This window comes from Vipera berus (genome assembly GCF_964194415.1).
Source record: "Vipera berus genome assembly, chromosome: 1".
NCBI lineage: Eukaryota > Metazoa > Chordata > Lepidosauria > Squamata > Viperidae > Vipera > Vipera berus.
In genome coordinates, this window is record NC_138202.1 from 229,696,422 (window position 1) to 229,713,784 (window position 17,363).

Sequence of the window (17,363 nt, forward strand, 5' to 3'; positions counted from 1 at the left end):
ATTAAACTGACCCTTGAAGTTTTAAATCCAGATCTTCTATAACACTGAGGAACCTGGAACTTTGATGTTTGAATGAATGAATGAATGAATGAATGAATGAATGAATGAATGAATGAATGAATGAATATAACTTTATTACGGTCATAGACCAGCAGTAGACGTCACCCTTTACAATATGTTAAAAAATAGATGTTAGAAAAAATAGAGTTATATTATGTTATAATTAATTACAGAAATGGTGGTAATGCAAACATTTAAAAAGTAGTGCAATTCCCTGCAATCAATCAGCAGTAGCTTTTGTTCTAAAGCAGGCATGTCAAACTCACGACGTCACATGATGTTGCGTGATGTATTGCGACTTTTTCCCCATTGCTGGCAATGGGGTGGGCATGGTTTCGGAGTGACGCATCCAGCCCACAGGCTGGCAGTTTGACATGCCTGTTCTAAAGGTTATGAAATGAGTTAACAAGTCTGGCAAAAAAAAAAACCTACACTCTTTAACAATAGGTTCCAAGTGTCATCTGCAGTACCTCCATATAACTATATCTCAAGGGCCAACCACCCTGAAACTCCTTAATTCTTTTTAAAAAAATGAATGACAATTAGAACAACTAAATTTGGCCTGCAAATTTCTGATGTCTACTAGATGACAACAAAGAAAAAATGTGATTATTTGCTGCCATCTCATGATTGTCTGGATTGTTGCAGTCTAGATCTGGTAACCATTCTCTCTTGGACTCTAGTCTGGTGCCTTAACCTCTACATCAAACTGGCTCTCCCAAACTGGAAAAGGCACTGCTTAATAAATCAGCCCTCGCTAACATGATACCTTCCAGGCATGTTGCATCATGGCCACCATCACCACAGTCCAAAATGGTTAAGATAAAAGGAATTATAGGACATCGCGGTGTAACGGACACAGGAAGATGGGGCTTCATCTTCAACGTTCGATTTTGCACCACTGGGGATCCTAAAAAGGGTTGAAAGGTGCCCCGGAGAGGTGACAAAGGAGGGGACCCTCGTCGATTGCAGAGGGGTGGCAGCCCTTCCGCTGGATCTGAGGAAGCCCTCCAAATCAGTGGGGGAAAGACTAGCTACATTCGTGTGGCCAGTCAGAAGCTGCTGACAACCAAAGATAAGCACTAACTAGCAATTTTTGAGCAATGTCGATGGAACTGGGTAAGACTTTATCCTCTTTTTATGACCTTAATACTACTTTCCTGGGAAAAAGAATGCACAAAGCAAAGAATCCTCCCCAATGAGAGAGGGAAGTTTGTGCCCCACTCTCTCAGGAAAAGAAAAGCGGTGAATTAATTGCTTTGAGGGAAAATAGAGAAAACTACAAGATCAATTTGGAATTAATACTGATATATAGCTTTGACTTTTGGGACTAAAAGTACCTTTGAGACTTTTTTTAGAAAAGATATTTGAAAGTCTATAAAATAGGCTTGGATTTGGAAAGCTGGAAGATGGTGTCAATGACATCTAGTGGTGAATCATGGCACTACAATTTATTATGCTTAAAGAAAACTTGGCTTGAAGCCTGGATTTAGATAAGACTCTTCCTTGCTCCTGGAAACTTTCACTTTTGCAGACTGCAGCTGGAAAAATGGAAAGAACCTCTTTGGCTGCTTATCTGTGTTGGGGACTCTATTGGATTATAAAGACTACATACAAAAACAAAATGGCTGTTCCATACTTAGCCTCAAATGGTAAAAAAACATATTTAACACTTGTCTCCAAAGCCCCCAGCTTGACATACCAACAAGAAAATGTTAATGAATTTCAGAAATAAATTTGTTCTGTGCTGAAATCAATCCAAGAGACAATTGTTTTATTTCATGATGAGACTAAAAATAACGCAAATGAGATAAAAGAACAATTTTCTAACCTAAACTTACAAATTCAGACAATGACTACAAAGAAGGAACTAGTAACCCAGAAAACAGAAGGAAAATTAGAAGAAACAGATCCAAAGATGAAGGACCTAAGGAAGAAATTAACAGACAGATACAGACAAATGAAAAATTAGAAGATGCAGTGATAACACTGGAAATGGAAAAGATATCTCACTTGTAAAGATCTCAGAACACATTTGAAGATAAGGAAGAAGAGCTGATCAAACAGATGATAAAGCTGTTAGGAGAAATGCTGAATATTGACAAACAAGAAATGAAAAGAAAAACTGAAGGAGAAGGATGGAGGCTGTTTAATGAATATAAATGGGTTGAGGGTTCTTCCAAAATACTTCAATCAAATTCTCTTCCTCATTCCGAACAATACATACAAAAACAGAGGAAGAATTACTTGATGATTCAAATCCACTGATTTGGAAAGCTAGAGTAAAACTGAAGAAAATAGAGTTTTTGACTTATTAGATGGGATGTTATACTATTAAACAGATGTTTGAATATGGTTAATAAAATAGATAACTGTAAGAAATAAAAGTATTATTATACCAGTAATTGGATTTAAAATGTTGGTTAAGATTTGCCATTTGATTAGTTTTTTTTTCTTTTTGAGGGGAGAAATGAGTTCAAAATTACTAGCCATGATATTTCAAATATATCAGATCTGGAAAATTGGGGATATATTCCCCACATATTCCTAACATCTTTTTAGTTGAATAACCTGAACTTCAAAGATACACTTGTGTTGTTGTTGGCTACCATTGGCTTCCACAAATGAAGAAATAGTGTTTATTTGCTCATCAATCTAAGTACAAAGAAGCAGCAATTTTACAAAATTTGAGTGAGACAGTCTGTGACAGAAAATGGCCACATTTACGATTAGCTGACTTCCTATCAGCCATGACAGAAGACACGAGTGTTGGCTTCTTTCACATCACTTGATTTCTTTTCTATTGCAGGTAGTCTTTCAGGAACAAAGGGACTTTCTGCAAGGCCAAGATCTCCCAGATTTCTCCCCAACATATCCCTTCCATTCTCCGCAAAATCTTGGAAGACAAAGAAACAGGGTGGCCATTGGCCCCAAGGATAAATTCCGCCCTTGAACTCATTGCAAAAAATTACTTTAACAGTTATGCATATCTGACAACTGAACACAATTGGAACTCATTTGTGGACAGATGGTTTTTGTTTATTTCTTATATAAACAATCATTCCTCAGTACAGCATTTCTCAAGACAACGCAGATTCTTTTTGAATTTTTGTATCATTTTGCATAATTGATAATTGTCTTAACTGGTGACACTATTCAGGTTTAGTTAGAATATATTGTGTTCCTGTCTTTAAGTTTGGTAGGACCCAATTTAAGTTGATTAAAAATGTAGTCATTTTGAGGGGGAAGCAAGAAATATTAATAATGCTATCTCACACTTTGAGATGTTTGAAGGCAGTGACAGTACACCAAAGTTTTGGAGGATCCTATAGGCATCACTATAGGTAATCCTCCACTTACAACAATTTGTTTAGTGACCAAAGTTACAATGGCACTGAAAAAGTGACGTAGGATTATTTTTTCACATTTATGACGCTTATCCCTGCAGTCACATGAGCAAACTTGAAATGCTTAACAACTGGCATGTATTTATAATAGTTGCGGTGTCTCAGGGTCATGTTATCATTTTTTGCCACCTTCTGATAAGCAAAGTCAATGGGGAAGCCAGATACACTTAACAACTGTGTTATTAACTTAACAACTGTGGCAAGAAAGGCCCTCAAATGGGACAAAACTCACTTAACTGTCTTGTTTAGCAATACAGACTTTGGGCTCAGCTGTGGTCATAAGTCAAGGACTACTTCTACCCTTTCCTTTGATTTACTCTCACCTCACTCTTGCCATAGTTCAAACCCTTGGAGAGGAGACTAGGAAACAGAAAAAGGAAATACAAGACTAGAAGTTCCAGACCACAACAGGACGGACATACCATGGCTTTACCCTTTGAAGGAATCCACTGATGATGCCTCTTTCTAATGCTGGTTATAGGAGGCAATGATAATGATGATGGTTGTTCTATCCTATGGCTCAAAGAGTTCAGAGTTTTCACTGTGACCTATGGCTTTGAAGCTAGAAGAATTGCCAGGGGAGCAAAGAAGGAAAATTACACCTCCATAATGAAGAGCTATTTTTCATGTTTTATCTTCCCTTTAACAATAGGCAATAACCAGCAGCCGGCCTTCTTGCTCATAAAGGCCAGAGATGGCTGTCACAGAGTTCTTTATATCAGAATAGCCATGCTGCTTGGGAATATTGCACACTACATGGGTCTCCGGGAAACAAAAAGTCACATCAATCAAAGGATCATTTCGGATTACTTTAATTGCTATCCAGGGTTGCTATGAGGTTTTGTTTTCCTAGTAAAGCATGTATAGTATGTAACCCACAGCTTCCCACCCAAAGACTGTGTTTAGTCTGAAAAGGCAACTTTGAAAGGAAACAACAAATAGAATTTTATCTGTCTACCTCCCAGTGGCAAAATTATTAACAGTGCATATTTTTATATGTATGCACACACAGAAAAACACATTTAGGTCCCCCTCACACACATTCCTAATTATCAGTTTGCATCAGATTCTCTCAGATTATTGCTCACTTCTGTCAGGGTTTTTGTTTCTTTTTCCTGCCTTTTTTTGAGAAAAATAGATGTTGAGGCTATTTCAAATCTGGGAGAAGAGCAAATACACTGCTTTCCAAATATTGTTAGATAATATATTTAAAATATATCTATCTATCTATCTATCGATCGATCAATCTAGATATAGATATAGATATAGATCACATTTTCAAATCATACCATACTATCACGTTGGGCTAATATAATATACATTATTTTACTTCAATGCATAAGGACAAAAGCTAAAGCAAGTCTAAGAGAGGGAAAGTACAGCAAAAGACCAGAACTTCCCCACCCCAAGGGCTCATACTGCAGTGGCCCATCACCTTCTTTTCAAAAAAAAAAAGGCTCTGGCCCTAGGGTCAATAATAGCAATACCTGTATAGGTGATATTCAAAGCTACTATTTTCTTGAGAGTGTGGTAGCTTCCCATTCATGTTTTCAATTAAAATGAATTATTAAAAAAAGCTGGCAAAGCTGGGAGCTGCATGGATACCAAGAAGTATCCATGTACCAAGAAGTACATTATGACCCTCAAAGGTCCAGTTGGAAATCCAGGATTTAGATAGTAAAAACGCCCTGTTGTTCTAAAAAGTGGTCACTAGATCCACAAGGCTTAGGAAGTGTCCTTCATTTTATATGAAACCAAGATGGATTTAGCTGCTCTATTTCAGTAAGGAAACTGTACACCCATTTTATTGGATCTGGTAACCAAAAAGGAATACATCTGTATTTTTTAATTATCTTATACTCCATTCTATAAAGTCTAGCATCAACTCCCAAAATAATGTACTAAACATTTGTGGCGTGGTGACTTGTAATTATTTCAACGCTGTTCATACTCGCTGGAGGTCTGTGTGAGTCCCGCTGAAATTACTAACACTTAAGAGAAAATCTGAGTGTACTGCTTTTAAAACTGAGAATGCCACTCTCTTGCTGGTTTAATAAATGGAAACAAATATTTGGTCATCGTTAAATTCTCTAAATAATCGTACAATCATAAGTTATTTCATTGCTTATTCATGGGGAGAAAAAATCAGAATCTCCCATCATCCACCCACATCTCAGTTCAGATTTATCTAAGTAGATTGAATCTTAGCAAAGCTAGAGGACTGTTTTTAATATAAATTCAATCAGAACTGAACATTCTCAGTAGCATAAATTAAAATACATTCCTATCCAATAACAGCTGATTACTAACAACAACAGAGCGGAGACTTGGTATGCCACTTCTGCAGTTCAAGTTAAAAAGCAAGTATATACCAGTACATAAACAAATAATCTGTCTATCTAAACAGGATTTGTCAAACAGTTCCGTTTCCTTCAATCAAGCAAAAAACAAAAAAACCACTGTGAAGCAGTAATTGATGTTAAGTTCCTGTTAAAATTAAAGTAGGTATTTGAAAATATTGTAGTTGGTTCATTTAAGAAAAAAAATGTTGACGGATTTCTTATATCTGTTGATTGGTGTGTTTTAGACCAATCTTTTCTGAAGCTTTCATTCATCATTGATGAAAGCCGTCAAGCCAATATTATGCATGTATCTATCTTTGTGGCATAAACTTGGATGTCTATTTAGAAAAATGAGAAATATATGCCTGCCATTTATATCTGTCTGTCTAATTAACCACTACAACCTTCAACCATTAAAAGCAATTAAAACCAGTTAAAAGCTACAGTTAAAAAGTACAACATTGCAAATTAGGGAATGGGGGAATCTGGTGGAAAAGGCAGAAACAAAAAGTTTTGGAAAAGAACATGAGCAGAGCTGGGCAGGAAAAAAAAAGCAAGGCACTAAGAATTATCTCTCAGTAAATGTTTTTCATCAAGATTAGAATGCCATGGTAAAGGAAGAGAAGATGAGTTTATATTGCCATATATTAGAATGTGAATGGTGGAGAAAATGGCAAAATGCTTTGGCTTCACTTTTTGGAAAGAAAAAGAAAAGGAACATTGAAGACAAAACAAACCTTTAAATTTACTTTTTTTTACCAGTGGGATCCGCTTTTAATACCCTCTCAGGCATTTTAAATTTTATTAACAAAGCAAGCAAACATTATCAGCAGTTATTCCACCAGCATAATTATTATGACAGAAACCATCTTCCTTCCTCCAGAGGATTTTTCTTTTTTCTGCCTTAAAATCACATGTCCCTCAAGGATGAAACTTTATTACCTCAGGCTCCCAGCAAGCAGCATTTCTAGGACTTAACACCTCCCATTTGTTATTTTTAGCGTAGAAGTTTTTAAATCGTTAGAGTTTGGCAGATGCAATGATTTATGTAAATTCTTTATCATCTCGTGGGGGATTAATGTACTGTAATTTGATAATGACCCTCCACTTGAAGAGTCAGGAGTACTTCCAGAAGAAAGCAACTTGATTGCAGATGATGGATAGTGTAAACCTCCACCAATGTCCACAATGTGACCAAAGATGCATTTATCATTACCATTTTTCTTTGTGGTACTTTTAATTATAATTGCCATTGATTATCAGATATGGAATATGAATGGTTGCTCTTTAGCATGATGTTTTATGTACTTTAATTGCATTAAGATTTCTCTTAGTTTCACCAAAAATATTCATCTCGTCTTAACGAAAAGGGTGCTTGATGCCCTGAAATTCTGCACAACTATGAAGACAGCAAGAAGCAATCTAACTTTAATCTATTTTGAAAGGTAAAACATTAGTTTAATAGGGCATATAAACCAGATAAAGGTTTATTTTAGCAAGCATTTCATTTTAATGATGTCTATACATTTCGAGAGTTTAAAAAAAAATCAGGTTTCATTATAGAACATGCATTCTGATGTTCCTTAACACAACAGTTACTATTATCTGATAATATAAATTAAGAAAGCTTAGTAGGCTAGGGGAGAAAAATGACCTTATAGTAAACTTAATTGTCATCACGGGTAATGCTGAATGCACATGAACAGGAATCCTATTTGTTTATAGAAATCCAACAACCACAATCTGAAGAGAAAAAACTGCAGTCATCTGTTTAATAATGCATTTACTGAATCTGTTTTTAGACGAATAGAAGACAGTTACTTTAAGAATTAAAGCTAACTGTTAAACTAGGGGTCAATGAATTACCTTAATTGTCTTATTAAAATGCTTATACAAAGTATGCATTCAATATGACTGATTCTTTATATAGACATTTCAATTTAGTTCTGGCTGTAGGACACATTAAATCATTTCAAATGTAAAGGTAAGAGAAAAGGGGGAACATCTGCAGTTGCTTTTTTTAAAAAAAAATGTAGTGCCCATAAATCACATTGCGTTTGTGGGTACTTTTCACTAAGTTTTGAAAAATACTTTTCAAAATACCTTTGCCCTAAAATATTAATAGCAAAATATTATTTTATTTCTGATTGCTAAACTTCTGTTGAATATTGTTTCTAAATAATAATTATCAACTAAACATTGTACTAACCTATCATAATTAGAACCAGCTTAAACGGTATATGTCATTTAAAGATATCTTAAGAGTTTCATGCTGATGCTTAAAACTCTTATAGAAAATATTTCTAGGAAAGGAATAGAAGAGGAATTAGTTGCCCTTATATGATTGTTTACTTTTTCAATGAAATCTTTCGCAGATATGTGCCAAAATGCTGAAAAGACTTTCAATCCAACACTGTTTATGGATTTTTCTCTCCAATGTGAAATTCATAATTCATAGGCACAGAAATATTTTGACAACATCCATATTACCACAGATGAACTTTTCACACCTTCTTGCATTATGAAATAATGATATAATTATTCCTCTCTAAATCATTGTAATGTTTAAAATAAATTGAAAGTTTTTATCTTAAAGAGTTTAATTTCACATTTTTAAAAATATGTGAGAAAAAGAAAGTTTTTTAAAATTAATAAAATGAAACCCAGCGATCCTGAATAGAATCTGTGTTCAAACTTTACCAATATAAAAATTGCAAATATAAAATAGCAGAAACAACAACGCATTGTTTGGAAACTTCACTTCAGAAAGGAAAAGCCACAATGCCTGAAACATACTTGGCCACAAATTCTGCATGCATGTTAGGGAATTCCACAAGCGCTCTCCCTAATTCAACAAGCAAATGAGAATCACCTATGAGCAACTTGTGAAATATGAAATATCCCCCCCCTCAACCGTTTGAATCTCTAATTCTATCATCCTTGAAGCACAGACAATTACTTGTTATTTCCTATAATCTTGTACTGATTTGCAAAGCAAACAATACATAGCAATGCATTTGCATGCTTTTTTTTTCTATTTTTTTAAAAATGATTCTTGGGCCAATGTAATCATTTTAATTACATCAGTGAAAGAAGGAAAACAAAAGGCAGGAATGTTATTGACACTGACTTTATACTAAAGGTAAGAGAAAGCTCCCCCTACCCAGGGCTACTTAGTAGCTGTTTTACCATTAGCCCAACTCCATCTTGTAGTTGTACCTCTTCCAGGGGCCAGTTTTTGCCTTTAAAAGTAAGGGCGCTTGCTCTCCTATTTTGTCCACCATAGAGCAGATTTCAAACAAAGGAAATAAAATGAAACTGGCAACATACCTAAATTGACAAAGCTCATGACCATATCTGCATCATTCAGAAAGTTGGTGTCGTGCAGGCTAGCTAAGGTGGGACTTTGTGTAGGCAGTGAACTTGTCCGTGATATGTATATTCTTCGGGAGTACCCATTTGGAGATGCCAAGTAGCCCTTCCGTAGCCCTTTGCCCTCTCCGCTTGGGGATGATCCCCTCACCAAATATTCCAACTCTTCGGGATCCTCTTCATTTGTCATTGCATTGTAGAGATCCAGCATAAAGAGGGGTGCTGAGGAAGCTTGTTTTCCAGCTGAAAATGGCCTGGGTCTATGTGGTAAACCCAGGATGGAAAGAATTTCCCTTTGGATCTCTCGCCTCTCATGGTTCCGCAATCTTCGATAAATAAAACTCGAGTGGACATGGTTGTCCCCCATGCCTGCCTTAGCATAATCCATTAAAAGCCAGGAATTCCAGAGTAAGCTCAATAGAACTTTGAACAGAGTTTGGTCCATTTTAAAATAAAATAAAATGCACAAATAACTTTGAAATAACGTTGTATTTTCCTTTTTTTCTGATCTCTTACGAAGTCTTGGTGTTCCTGGGACCAGGGAAGGTTAAAAATAAAATAATAAATAAATGAACGATGAATTACCTATGCCTCATGTCAGCGTTGCCATTTCTGCATTTCCCATATTGGTCATCATCTTCCACTTCTTCCTGAAGTATGATGGGACGTGTCAGGCTGCCTGCAGTTCTATGAAAGCTGAAATTCAGACGTCCACTTTTCCACTGCTGCTACTGTTTCTCCTGCACCGGCGGAACAGGTTCCCAGAAGCTGATCAGTTGAGGCAGGCATTCCTATTCAAAACCTTGAGATGATCAGACTTGGGGATAGTTTTGAATGAAACAACAGATCATCTTCTGTCAAACAGCTATAACCAGCACAGTCCCCTCATGCTCTGATTCCTAATCCCCAACTAGATAACTGCTCTTCCACCTTGCTGTCCTTTCCTGAATGCCAGCTTTCTGTCTTCAACTACTGCTTGGTGATGGTGCAATTTCCTTTTGGTATTTTTTTCCCCAGCACCCAGCTAAGCCTATTAACACTGGTAACGTCCAGCCCATCTGAAACATGCATCACAGGCTTGAAAACGTCTTCCTCTGAATTCACCCAGGGATATGTCTGAGAAAAAGAAAAAAAAACACCAGGACCCCTCCCCTTCTCAATATCCATCCAGTCTTTTGCAGTTCCTTAAAAGTGATTTTTCACCTCTACCAGGCAAAAATAGAGTAGCTGCCTTCAAGAGAGATCTGAAAGCTAATGTAAGCACAACCCTGCTGGGAAAGAAGAGGCTTCTCATTGTAATTTGAAACTGGCAAAGTGAGGGGGGGGAAAATGAATTAACCCTTCTACTGCCACACAGTTACTCCCCTTCCCCAACTAGCCAGTGTAGAGTTCTCTAATAGGATAGGAGTAATGACCTCTCCAAAAAGAATTGTGTCAACTGATCGATCTTAAAATCTAGCGTGCAATTCACCTGAGCACTTACAGAGTTGAAAGAACATAGGGCTTGTTTGAATTATACTAGTTTGCAGAACCTCCTCTTTTTAAATGGAACCATTTGCAGGCCAGGTTAAATACTTTCACATTCCACTGAGATCAGCATGTGAGGCCTGGAGTTTTTTGGGACATGCTCCTTAATTTGGAAGGGTCCCATCCAACTGCAGCAAAGCATTTCAGAGTCACACAGTTTCAAGCAGAGACCTAAAAAACAGGCTTATCTTTCCAGTTAAAGGAACATGACCGAGGATACAGTTTTGGAGCCAGCTGCCTTAAGTAGATGCAATTGTAACAGACTGGGTGCTTCTATACCATAAGCGTGAGTGCTTTTCACCTATTTATCGCCCAAATTTGGACCGAAAACAGCATTTATTTACAAAATAGTGGAAGTGATGTGATGATTTTTCACAAAGCCTTATAATACTTTCTTCTCTCTGCTTCCTGTTTGCTTTTCTTGATATATTACATTTAGTAACTATTGGTCTGTTGTGGGGATTGATTGAAAAAGCAACCTCACACATTTTTCAGATATATTTTAGTTCATTTTTTCTTTCAAGGCAGTCCTGAGCCTTGCCAGGGCAATTGATATAATAATAATAATAACAACAACAACAGCAACAGATTTGGAAGGGACCTTGGAGATCTTCTAGTCCAACCCCCTGCTTAGGCAGGAAACCCTATACTATTTCAGGAGAATGAAAACCTTTTGATTTGGATAAATACTTCATTTTATAAAACGAAAAACAGCAGGTCCAATTGACACCACAATAAGGAACTAACATCCCAGCTGAGTATATAAGATTGTTGTATTGAAAAGAGATGGGGCTTGTTTGTTCTATTGTGGGGCTTGTTTATTGCATATATTTTTTTTAAAAAATAGTGCTGCACTAATCACATGGAAATTATGACTCAATATTTCAGTAATCAAGTTATGAACCTTCACTTATGAATTCAGCTTTCCGTTTTACATGACATTTCTCTTTTCACCACACCTTCGACACAAAAGTACATTCTTTATTTTATCAAATAGGACGTACCAAATGGGCATTAGTGATAGATTACATGAGGACATTTCTGTATACGGGCAATAGATTCTCAATGAATTCATTTCTTCTCACTCCAACCAATTAAATACTATCAATCCACACACTATCTTTATACTTGGATTTCATTTATTATTACTGAAAAATGACTCTATTGGCCAATAGATAGGGAATAGGGGTAATATTAACAGACAAGGAACCAAAATTGGGCCAGAACAGACTAAAAATAACTAGAACATATTCTTTGGGTTAAAGGAGTCATATCTGTAGCACGCTAAAGAAAGAGCTACGGTGGTTTCATTGTTTGAAAACTGTAACAGAAACAGATATGTGTCATGAACTCACCCACCCAATCCCAGAAGATAATGAGAAACCCAAAGGCCTACTAAGTCATCAAGCTCCTAAGTAGATTTAAAGAAATGTGCCTGGTTTCTAATAGTTGAAATTTACAATTCAAGATACTTATAATAAAAAAGTCCCCCCCCAGGATGTCAACAATTGAGATACTTATCCCAACCTTTGACAATAAGCATAACAAAATTTAATTTGCGAGAAACTCTAAAAGATTACTTACAAATGTTTATACTTTATACTTTCTCTTGCCTGGTATAGCCACATTAAGGTCACATCTGGACTGGTGCCAACACATCGATCAAAGCATAAGAAAACTCCTGCTGGATTGGACCTAGAATTACATACATCCCAGAACCTTTCTTTCTTCCAACTATGGCCATCCAAGAGCTTCTGAGATGTTCATAGATAGGACAAACTCAAAATTTGGTTTAAGGAATTTTCCATTTAGCTACCATGGGAAGTAAGAGAAAACAAATATAGCCACCCAGAACAAGAAATAATCTTAAGGAACTGATTCACCTACTTGACATTTAGAAAAAATCAATTTTCATCCAGTTAGTTTCAACGTGGTTTTACTGACTTTGCAGGTACCAGGAGAAAAATTATGGAGGGCTACTCCTGAACAATATATCTGGTACATTATTTACATAAATTGTTTGCTATCATCATTCATTATAGCCTCTCATTATAGCCTAATAGAATACTTCTGAAACCTAGTTGGATTCTTCTCAGATCCAATTACATTTCCTTCAAAGAGACCTGAGGATCATATGACATGGTTAAGTAACCTATGCATTTCCAGATGCTGATCCATCATTCTGAGTCATTATAATGGCTGGCCTTTGTGGGAATTGGCAACCAACATATCCAGAGAGCAGTATACATATGGACTTAAAATGAACACTCATGTCAATGCTAAGGTTCTGAATTATACCTCTGTGGCCTAGATCAACCCATTAATGAGCAAGAAACATTTCAAGTGTGATATAAATCGCTATAATTATCCAAGAAAATGATAGATAACCTTTATTGTCATTTTTTCCTGTGGACACAATGGCACACATTAAAATCATGCTATAAATAATAAAAGATATTTCAATGCAGCAAATAGGGGATCAGATGCATTAAAACATCTAAAAAGATCTATAGTTCAGTCCAATCCATTTGGAAACAGGTCTCACTGATTTAAACCAGACTTACATATTAATAAAACTGTCTTGATTTCAATGCTTATCAAAATTATTCCAGCTGTGTAAGACAGAAAAAAATTAAAGCAGACCCAGACAATTAGATACATCAGCGGCCCAGAAATTTTTATTTTTGGCAGAAGACCTATATCCTGCAAGGGATAAGAAGCTTGATTTCTGCTCTTGCTTTGCAGTCTTGTTTTTGGGAAAGATCACAAAGAAAGGCCATTTTCAGTGAAATGACAACTCTTTAGAGACAAAAACAAGAACACACCAGGAATAAACATTTCCAGAGTTTTGAGGCAGCATGGAGAAATGTTCTCTTGAGCCAAGGGGAGCAACCTTGCTCTGTTCAGGCAAAAATTGATGTGAAAGCAGTTTTCTGAGAGAACTGAACTCCTCATAAAAAATACTTTGGAAAATATGCAACAAAGACTACAAAGTCATAAAAATGAAGAAATCGAACATAGGTTTCTATGGGCTCCAGTTCATTTTATCAGGCTTGTAACTGAGGAGATGGATTGCATTTTACAGGCACATGTGCTGCATTAAAGAGAAAACAACCTTTTGGGGCTTTGGATTATTGCAACAGACTCACACAACTGCAATGGTGTTCTGGAATGTGCCTTTAGACCAGGGTTGTCAAACTCGCAACATCACGTGACATGTCGCAATGTATCATGACTTTTTTTCCATTGCTGACAATGGGGTGGGCGTGGTTTTGGCATGATGCATCTGGCCCATGGGCCGGCAGTTTGACACCCCTGCTCTAGACAGATGGACAGCACATAAATCTAATAAAGAAAGACATACTTATTATCATTCTTCATTCCAGTGAAGAATCACAGTGAAAACTTCTGCTTTGCTTGGGTAGAAAGGCAATTTCCAAATCAGAATACAGGTAGTCCTTAGTTAACAAACACCCTTTCAGCGACCGTTCAACAGCACTGGATGAGTAGTCCTTATAACCAGTCCTCAAAATTCTGGCTGTCAGTTTCCCTGAAGTCATGTGATCATGATCCAGGTGTTCAGTAAGTGGTCTGGATTTCCAACCATCATAGCATCCCACAATCATGTGATCACAATTTGTTATCTTACTTGTCAGCTTCCAACAAGCAAAGTCAATGGGGAAGCCGGCAGGAAGATGAAAGATGCATTCATGTGAGGTCCTTATGAAACATCCTTCCACCTGATATTAGATTGGCCCCATCCTTTTTGACATTCCCAAAGGCCCTTAAGACCCTAAAAGACCAAAAGGACATGTGTATAGATGAGGACAATCTATTTGGGGAAAATATTACTAATATTAACCATATTAAATTTTCCCCCTCTTCCGCAAAACTCTTGTCCTATCAGGGATCTTTTGGCCAAAGCAGTTATGTACGAAACTGATCCCACAAAAGATGCACTTCACCTTTCCATCACTTTGCAAGGACAAAGCCAGCAACCAACAGTGAGTCTTCAGATGTGTGACTTTCTGAAGCTGGGAATGCTGTCTTTTCTTGACCTGCCTGCCCACAGGATGCAGCATCTGGGAAAAAGTAAAAAGACTCTCTTGATTGGGCTGCACTATCCTGTTTTTCTGGATCCAGTAACATTGCAAATACTAAATTAGTATCACCCACACATGCTCATTCCTTCTTCAGATACAACAAAATAGTTGTAATAGGAGATAAAACTACTGGAGAAAAAAAATCACCTTTATTTGTTCACAGAGGATATGGCTTTCAGTGGAGTAATAAATCTTGGGGTAAAAAATCTCAAGGCTTTGTCTTTTTTATTCCTTATTACATCTCTCTCTCTCTCTCTCTCTCTCTCTCTCTCTCTCTCTCTCTCTCTCTCTCTCTTCCTCCCTCCCTCCCTCCCTCCCCCCTCCTCCTGTCTCTTGCAATTAGGGACACAATCCATCATCATGCCACTGTGATTTGCAAGTCTACCTATCTAAAGAGACTTTAGTAATCCTTCTTGGTCTACAATAAGGCTCTGATTAGCACAGAAATTACACAGTGGCAAATGTAAAACATTTGTCTGCAGAAGACTGTTGTAAGTCAGTCTCTTAAATGTCAATAGTTGCTTTAGCCAATAAAGCTTTTCACTGAGCTCCCAAGAATAAAATAGTACCTGTGAAACTCATCATTTTGTACCAATGCTGTTTCTGTTTCTATTAGCCATATCAATTGGTCTGTTACTGTCTTCATTCCTGTTTCAAAGAGTCATTCCCTGGTTTTCGGATCAGGTCGAGGCTTTAATGTGGTTTGCCAGGAGATAGAGAATGAAAACACTGGATCTGGTCATTGAATGTTGCACAAAATGTCCTAATTACTTAATTGTTTTGTGCAATAAATGGACACGATCACTGCACAAGATATTCTACTTTGAACATTTCAGCATTCATCTATGCACACAAACCACTGGATCAACACAACTTACTACCTTGACCAAGAACTACTTTTTATAGCATTTTCATTTCAACTGGGTATTTTTGTCTGGGCCTGGATTGGAACCGAAAACCCAGTGAAAGAATCATTTATTCCCCACATAGAACTAGACTGAGAATTTTGTCCTACATGAGAAACAATAACACAAGGATAGAATTAAATTACTAAGAGAGTGGGTAGTCTTCTGTTTGTATATATATGTGTGTGTGTGTGTGTTTATGGTTAGCTATCTGTAGCGTGTGTTGTAAATGTGTTTTTATTGAATACATTCTCATATTTCTATGCAGAAATGGACACGATCACTGCACAAGATATTCTACTTTGAACATTTCAGCATTCATCTATGCACACAAACCACTGGATCAACACAACTTACTACCTTGACCAAGAACTACTTTTTATAGCATTTTCATTTCAACTGGGTATTTTTGTCTGGGCCTGGATTGGAACCGAAAACCCAGTGAAAGAATCATTTATTCCCCACATAGAACTAGACTGAGAATTTTGTCCTACATGAGAAACAATAACACAAGGATAGAATTAAATTACTAAGAGAGTGGGTAGTCTTCTGTTTGTATATATATATGTGTGTGTGTGTGTGTTTATGGTTAGCTATCTGTAGCGTGTGTTGTAAATGTGTTTTTATTGAATACATTCTCATATTTCTATGCAGAATTTAAAATGCAGTAATAAACCCTAAGGTCAATTGCAGCATAGAGCTCAAAATACTCAATCAAAAAAAACCTGCAACCATTTTATTACAGTATATCTTTTTACAGTGGTTTTACAAGTGGAGGAATACGAAATTCATGAATGAGAGCAAGTACCTTTTGTTAAATGTGGCCTTTATTGAGGCCAGTAAAAATTTTAAAACAGATTTGTTCCCATAGAGCAAATGAAAACTAGCATACATACAGTGTGGCTTCTAACAGCGAGACTAATGTGGGCCCCATTTAACAGACCGGATGTATCTTTCATTTTTTCCTGCACTGCTCAAAGCAATTACAGGTAGTCCTAGACAACTATTTGTTTAGTGACCATCCGAAGTTACAAGCTGAAGTGACTTATGACTGCTTTTCACACTTACAACCTTTGCAGCATCCCCATGGTCATGTGATTAAAATTTGGCAACTGGCATGTATTTATGACGGTTGCATTGCCCGGGGCCATGTGATCATTTTTGGGACCATCTGACAAGCTAAGTCAATAGGAAGCCAGATTCACTTAACATCTATGTTACTAACTTAGCAACTGTGGCAAGAAAAGTGTAAACTAGGATAAAACTCACTTAACAATGGTCTTTCTTAACAATGGAAATTTTGAGCTCAGTTGTGGTTGTAGGTCAAGGACTACCTGTAGTTATTCTGTGGCTAGCTGCTGGCACTGAAATATGTTACTTTTTCTACTTACAAGTATTTCTTTACACTGAAATTCATCTGGTTCTTCAAAGTGATGGCACACCAAGTCCATACCCAGAAACCAACATGGTTTCCTTAATTTCATATTGTTTTTCTCCCAAGCTTCAGTCCAATGTGCTTGTTAAAAGCAATTACATTATAAATTGCTTTTAAAATGACCAATGTAATGGAAATAGGGAAAGACTCTGCTATGGCAGTACTAGCAGGCACCAAGGTAATTACAGGCTTCTGGTAACCTAACTCATTAC

The 17,363-nt window shown here is 36.8% G+C and overlaps 1 protein-coding gene across 1 annotated transcript in view; it reads right to left on the reverse strand.

Moving 5' to 3' along the window:
* Positions 1-9,626, reverse strand: part of BMP5 (bone morphogenetic protein 5) — a gene marked incomplete at its 5' end in the record, with an annotated part of 45,608 nt that extends 35,982 nt beyond the window's left edge. The window contains one exon of the mRNA XM_081327189.1: positions 9,140-9,626. Coding sequence (XP_081183315.1) covers positions 9,140-9,626 — 487 coding nt within the window. The remainder of the gene's footprint in view (positions 1-9,139) is intronic.
* Positions 9,627-17,363: the final 7,737 nt, after the last annotated feature.